The sequence below is a fragment of the Podarcis filfolensis genome, assembly GCF_964270895.1.
Source record: "Podarcis filfolensis genome assembly, chromosome: 1".
Classification (NCBI taxonomy): Eukaryota; Metazoa; Chordata; class Lepidosauria; order Squamata; family Lacertidae; genus Podarcis; species Podarcis filfolensis.
The window spans coordinates 54380308-54387911 of record NC_139604.1 but is presented as its reverse complement, the minus strand read 5'-3'; the positions used below and the strand labels follow the sequence as shown (position 1 = coordinate 54387911).

The window sequence follows — 7604 nt, the reverse complement described above, 5'->3', positions numbered from 1 at the left end:
CCTTGGGGTTTTATTTTCCAGTAAGTCTTTGTATCTTATCCAGACATTGAACAATGCTTTCCTGACAATATGGTTTTTAAATGCTTTATGTGCTTTAACCTTGTCGTACCACAAATATGCATGCCACCCAAAAACATTGTTAAAACCTTCTAGGTCCAAAATGTCCGTGTTCTCAAGAAGCAGCCAGTCTTTCAACCAGCAGAACACTGCTGATTCATAGTAAAGTTTAAGGTCTGGCAGGGCAAATGTGCCTCTTTCCTTTACATCAGTTAATATTTTGAATTTTATTCTGGGCTTCTTGCCCTGCCAGACAAATCTGGAAATATCTCTCTGCCACTTCTTGAAGCAGTCCATCTTGTCCAAAATTTGCAATGATTGAAATAAAAATAACATTTTTGGCAATACATTCATCTTTATAGCTGCAATTCGACCCAACAAGGAAAGCTTCAAATTTGACCATATTTCTAAGTCTTTTTTCACTTCTGTCCAGCATTTCTCATAGTTATCTTTAAATAAGTTTAAGTTCTTAGCAGTCATATTAACCCCCAAGTATTTTACTTTCTTAGCTAATGTTAAACCAGTCTCCTTCTGAAACCTCTCTTTCTCAATCGGTGTTAAGTTTTTCTCAAGAACTTTAGTTTTTGACTTGTTCAGTTTAAATCCTGCCACATGACCAAATTCTTGAATCAATTCTAATACTCTTTTCGTGCTAGATTCTGGCTCCTGTAACGTCAAAACTAGGTCATCTGCAAAAGCCTTCAATTTGTATTGTTTGGCTCCGACCTGAATACCTTTAATCAGACGGTCCCTTCTAATCATATTTAACAAAACCTCCAGGACCGAAATAAAAAGCAATGGGGAAATTGGGCAGCCTTGTCGTGTCCCTTTCTCTATCTTAAATTCCTCTGTCATCACATTATTGACTATTAGCTTAGCCTTTTGTTCTGAATAAATTGCACTTATACCATTTTCAAACCCTTGGCCCACCCCCATTCCCTGAAGATTTTTCTTCATAAAATTCCAAGAAATATTATCAAAAGCTTTTTCCGCATCTATAAAAATTAAAACTGCTTTGGTATTGATGTTCACTTGCAGCTTCTCCAAGATGTTAATTATGTTCCTCGTATTGTCAGACAAATGTCTACCTGGGAGAAAGCCGGCTTGATCTTTATGTATCTCTTCAACTAATACCTTTTTTAATCTATTAGCCAAAATATCAGCAAAAATTTTGTAATCCACATTAAGCAGGGATATGGGGCGGTAGTTCTTAAGTTGTGTCTTTTCAGACTCAGTTTTCGCTATAAGTGTAATGTAAGCTTCCTTCCACGACTCTGGCACCTTTTTCCCCTCCAGAATTTCATTGCAGACCTCCTTTAGTGGCTGAATTAACCAGTCTTTCAGAGATCTATAGTATTTGGAGGTAAGACCATCCGGCCCTGGAGATTTGCCCAACTGCATGTTCTGGATGACACCTTCAACCTCCTGTTCTGTAATTTTGTGATTCAACATTATCTTATTTTCTTGAGAGATTTTTTGTAATCCATTTGTTCTTAAAAATTGGTCTAAATCAGTCTCTTTCTGTGGCCCTTGTGTGTATAGTTGTTTAAAATATCTCTGGAAGCACTTTCTAATCTCCAATGGATTCTGTATGTTCTTTCCTTCCACATCCAGATTTGTGATGGTGTTTAATTTTTGTCTTTTTTTCATCTGCCAGGCTAGCAGTTTCCCGCATTTATTAGCTGATTCAAATGTCTTTTGTCTCATCTGCTTAATTTTCCATTCTACTTCCTGATTTATCATTTTCATGTATTGTACTTGATATAATTTTATTTCTCTCAGAATCTCTTGCGACATTGGTTTCGCTCTTAATTTCTTCTCTCCTTCTTTTATTTTTTCCAAGATTTTATCTTTTTTCTCATTTTGTATTCTCTTCTTTAATGCATTCTGTTGAATCAGAAACCCTCTCATGACCGCTTTGCTTGCGTCCCAGATTACTCTTTTTTCAACCGTGGTATTCAAATTTATCTCGAAATAATCTCTCAGGATTTTTTGGGCCTTCTTAGTAACCTCTTGATCTCTAAATAAGGTGTCATTCATCCTCCATCTGAAGGAACCGATTGGTGTTAGTTTCATCTCCATCTTCACCGCATTATGGTCGGAGCAAGTTTTTGGGCAAATTTCCACTTTTCGAGTCATAGGTGCCAGTCCTCTAGTTATCCATATCTGGTCAATTCTTGTCCATGTCATGTTGGCTTCAGAGAAGAATGTTCCCTCTCTTCCAAGGGGGTTCTTGGTTCTCCGAATGTCAATCAAGTCCATATTGTCAGTCAGTTCAAAAAAGGTTTTTGGTAGTCTGCCATCTTTAGTTACAACTTGTCTCTGCGACTTATCCATATTTGTAGATACCACTCCATTCATATCTCCCATCAAGATAATGTTATAGTCCATGTAGTCAAGCAATGTCTCATGCAATTTCCTGAAAAATTCAGATTTCCCCTCATTTGGTGCATAAACTCCTACAATCAAAAATTTTTCTCCTTGTGATTGAATCTCAATTGCCACCCATCTTCCTTGTTCATCTTTAAAAACAAATTTCGGTGATAGGCTCTCTTTGGCATAAATAACAACTCCTCTCTTTTTAACCTTGTCCGATGAAATAAACTCTTGACCCAATCTTTTATTAATCAGTACTTTCCTGTGAAGCCTTATCACATGAGTTTCCTGTAAACAAATTAAGTCCAATTGTTCCTTTTTCAATAAATGAAAGACTTTCTTCCTCTTCTCCAGGGAATTAAATCCATGGATATTCCAACTTAATAATTGCAGAGACATGATGTAGTTACTTTATTTTCCTCCAACTGCTCCCAAAAGTTCTTCTTGTTCTGACGGTGGTATCCCTTTTTTTTGTTTGTCCAGTCCCAAAGGTGGTGGTGCTATGTCTAGTACTCCTGATCTTAAAGCTCTTAGCTCTTCTAGTACTTCTTTTTGCAGGTCTTCTTCGTGGTCTCTCAAAATTTTTTCCTTATCTTCCAATGATCTTATTTTGAACTTTTTCCCTTTAAAGGTAAAAGATAGTCCCTGGGGGAATTCCCACCTGAAAACAATTCTGTTTCTTCTCAGTAGGGCCACCAGATCTCCGTAGTTGGTTCTAAGATCCAATAGATGTTTCGGTATATCCTTAAAAATCTCCACTCTCGAGTCGTTAATCTCCAAAGTCTTCTGGAAGTGCGCACTCAGTATTTTATCTCTCTCTTCCTTCGTCAGGAGGGTAACCAAACAGTCTCTCACCCTGTTTTTTCTTCCTCCTCTTCCAAGTCTAAACGCACTTACTATCTTAAAGTCTTTCTCCAACTCCAAATTCCAAAATTTTCCAAATTCCTGCGTAAGATAGTCACTTAGGTTATCCTTTTCAAGTTCTGGTACTGCCCTGATCCTCAGATTGGTCTGTTTCTCCCTCAGTTCAATCATAGACAGAAGTGACTGATGATCCCCAATCTGTTTACGCATAGGTTTTATTTCTTCCTCTACAGCCACTGCTTTTTCTCTTGCTTCCTCAGCTATTTTTCTATTAGACGCAGATTCTTCCAGCAGTTTTTCAATAGATTCTGTATTGGAATTCACCTTCTGTCCCAGATTATCAATTTTAGTTGATTGTTCCGTAACTTGTTTGCTTAGGCCTTCCAATTTTTCAAAAATTTTATTTAACACAGAAGTAAAATCCCCTTCTGATGCCATTCCTTTTGACTCAACTTGTGTAAAATCTTCCCCCTGTGTCACAGGAGGGCCAGGAACAGATGGTCTGCGTTGCTGGGAAACTATACTGGGCTGCTGCACTATGGCCTCGCCCGATCTTGTTGTCCTATCCGTCATCACACTTCTGTCTATGAATCAAGGTCGTTCCCACGGTCAAATCTTGCCGTGGAAAATCCCCAAAGTCCAGAGTGGAAAAATCCCCCAACTGGATGTACAACTTCAGTGTTCCTCTAGGGGGATACTGTAGCAGTCATTCAATTTACAATAAAAAATCTTTTCCAACTTTCTTAAGTCCCCTCAAAAAAAATACAAGCAACAGTTTCAAGTCCAGAGAAGACCTTCAACAAGTATCTCCTTTGCAGAGTTAACCATTAAAAAGTTACAATGTCTATAGATAGTGCAACTCTCAATGCAACAGTTCTAATAAACCTGGCAGTCCGTCCCAGGAGTTAAATAATTGTCTCTATTTTCCCCAGAAGAAATAAAGTCACTTTTCCCTCTCCCCCCCCTCCACTATCCTGGGGGGAGGGGAGTTCTTTCGCTTTAATGTTCGGATTTAGAGCTTTAAAAGCACCGCTCTCCAGGTCTTAGCTTAGAAGTGTCTTTGCTTTGATCTGTGTACAGAAACGGAAGGCGGACTTCCTGTTTACGCCTTCCCGCTTCAGTGCCAAATTAATCCCTTTTTTCTTCCTTTAGTCCCAATTTCTTAAGCTTCACCTACTCACGGGTAGTTATTTAGCAGCCGAATTGTCACAGGAAAAAGGTCAGCGCTCTCCGGCAACAGCTGTGCGGCTTCACCCCACGGAAGGAGCAATTGACTCTCAGCACCGCGCCTCCCGTTACGCTCCGGACCCCCTTGCGGGGTTCCTTTGCCAATTCGGGGGGCGCTAAGGGTGCCCGCCGAGTCCCACACTCACAGGCTTCTCCTGCCTGTGATTTTTGAAAGGGTCTCTGCTTCGCCATAGCGGACCGACCCACTTTCCGCAGAGCTTCTCACTCCAGATTAGAAGGAGACCACCATTGCCGTTGGCGCCGCCTCCGGAAGCCGGAAGATGGGGCTTTGAGTCAACTTGCACACCTGGCGTGAGATGCAGGGCTGGAAACCAAGTAGAGCAAACTAAAGAGCTGGAGTGGCAGGAGACTAGCACTGCTGCCTCCACCACCTGCAGTATTTTTTGGGATGCCCTATGGAGGCTGGAGTGCTGAGAGACAGGACTGGAAACTGGAGAGTGTGGACCAGAGGAGGTGTTTATTATTTATGTTCATTTGCAGTGCAGTGGAGACGAGAGGGATCATTTCTTGAAGTTGATGGGGTGGGAGGCTGCATCAGAGGCTGAATAAAAGAAAATGCTGGATTGAGAAATTCCCAATCCCACTACAGGACTTTTTCCCTTTTCATCTCCATAGAAGTCCCCACACTAGCTCATCCTTGAAATAATCCAGTTGGGGTGCTCGCTTCGTCAGCACATATACTAAAATTGAAATAATCCAGTTGGCAACGCTGGGAATGGGTATAATAAATCAGTTTGGATGTGGGAAAGAAAAGAAGGGAAGTGTATTTAAGAAAGATTTAAGATTTCTTAAGATTTAAGAAAAATGGAGGACCTTTCTAAACTAAAATCTGGATTGAAGATAGAGCTTGATTCACAAAGAGGACTTCAGCTAGCCCAGTGGTATTTTTGTCTCCCACCCCCTATGTTTCTTAAACTCAGTGCCTGGGGAATAAATTGTGTTGGCGTGTAATGTAGAAATTTAGAAGTGCCTGTTTTGGGTGTGAAAAGAGGTCCCTGCAATTTTTACTTGGGTAGACTACATTTCCCATCACATTCCATGTCTTAGAAATAGAGTTTGAGGAATAGGGTTTTGGTTTTTTGTTTTGTTATGTGTTTCAGTTTAAAGGAGAGGCTGGGAAAGTTAATCTGCTTTGTGCTACTGTCCCCACTTCTGCCACATTGCTTCCTGTGCCAGACAGGTAGACCTGCACAGGTGATCTTGTATGTGGATGTTAATGTTATGTGTTCTAATGAACTCAGGCAGGAATCCCTTGTGGCACCTTAAACAGTACCAAATTCTGTAATGGCATAAGTGTTGCAGGGGTGGGTGGGTCAATCATGAGGTCAGGAGGAAAGGAAATGCATACAGCACTGACTGGCAATTGTGTCCTTATCACTGGCTGCTTGCAAGAGTGGTTCACCACAAGTAAATGTTGCAAGGGCCTCTGTTCTTCCTTTGCATGTGCTTTATTTTGGTTAGTGCTTAAGGTGTGTCCTGCTTAATGCCATTGTTGTGGCCTGCCCAATGTGATTAATGGGGCCTGCCCCTACGTTTCAAGTTTGGAACCTATAATCTCAGCAACTCCTGACCTGGAATGCTTCTGACCTGGAAACCCCAGAAAGGATATCTTTTTCAGAATTTTCCTTTTCCTAGATGGGCCATCTTCCCAAGTTGACCAGCCCCATCTGCCCCTCACCTCCCTCTACAGCAAGTGCAGAAATGGCCTTCTTGACCATTGGACCCACTATTGGTCTTGTCTGCTCAATTTGTCAGTGCCTGTCTTCACATGCAGGGGAAGTCTCTATCACACCAAAGGTTTGAGACCATTGGCTACCATCATGTGGCTTAGCCGACCAGTCGAAGCTATATCCCAGGGCTTGGACACTGTCACATGCTGATAGCTTCTAGGAGCCACAGGTGAGTATGGGGTGGGACCAAAGGTGGACAAAATACCCCTGAAGGAGCATGATGTGTCTCTCACAAGAAGTACTAACCATTCCCTAACACCCAAACTACTTAACTCATACTTCTCAAACTAATATGCAAACCCAAATTCTGTTATCCTTAAGTGGGCACTTCACTGAATTTTGTGGTGTAGTTCTCAAAAAAAGGGTTAAAATGCATATATTGGGGAAAGTGTTCACAAAATGCACATATTAGTGCAAACTTTATCACCTTGGGGTAAATCCATTGCAAAAATCTGCATGTTACTCAAAACTGCATATAGAAAGGTGTTTATTAGAAGAAATTTGAACTAAAATGCTAATAAATTTTCATGAGGATTTAAAAAAAATACTTGTTTCAAATGTATTTTTTTTCCTCCTAGGGAAACTTTGCAATAAATCATGGAATACATGAATCACAGTATTGTGACTGAATTCATCCTTCTGGGCTTTATGGAACATCCAGAGCTGTGGACCATTCTCTTCCTGGCATTTATCTTGATCTACATTGTCACAGTGTCAGGAAATCTTGGCATCATCTTCCTAACCACCCGTGATGCACACCTTCACACTCCCATGTACTTTTTCCTCAGCAACCTGTCCTTGGTTGATATTGTGTATTCCACTACTATCGCACCCAGGTTGCTGACGACCTTTTTAGCAAACAACAATGCTATTCCGTTCACAGAGTGCACCATGCAATTCTTCTTTTTCTGTATGTTTGCCACAGTTGAAGCTTGCCTTCTAGCTGTTATGGCTTATGATCGCTTTACTGCCATTTGCAACCCATTACTCTATTTCGTTGCTATGTCTAAGAAGCTCTGTTTGCGCTTAGTAATTTGTGCATACATGTGTGGTTTTGTGAATTCAGCTATTCGTACTTCATTCATATTTATCCTGTCCTTCTGTAGCTCAAATGTTATCAATCATTTCTTTTGTGACGCCACTCCCATCCTGAAACTTTCTTGTTCAAGCACACAGGTGGCTGACACTGTGCACTTTATCTTTGGTATTGTGGGAATCCTACCCACTTTGATGATTATCCTCATCTCCTATACCTACATCATTTTTGCCATCCTGAGGATTCGCTCTGCTCAGGGCAGACACAAAGCTTTTTCCACTTGTGCCTCTCAC

The 7604-nt window shown here is 40.9% G+C and overlaps 1 protein-coding gene across 1 annotated transcript in view; it reads left to right on the top strand.

The window, feature by feature from the left end:
- Positions 1–6872: 6872 nt before the first annotated feature.
- Positions 6873–7604, top strand: part of LOC310744654 (olfactory receptor 5AR1-like) — a gene marked incomplete at both ends in the record, with an annotated part of 6188 nt that continues 5456 nt past the window's right edge. The window contains one exon of the mRNA XM_083576296.1: positions 6873–7600. Coding sequence (XP_083432422.1) covers positions 6873–7600 — 728 coding nt within the window. The remainder of the gene's footprint in view (positions 7601–7604) is intronic.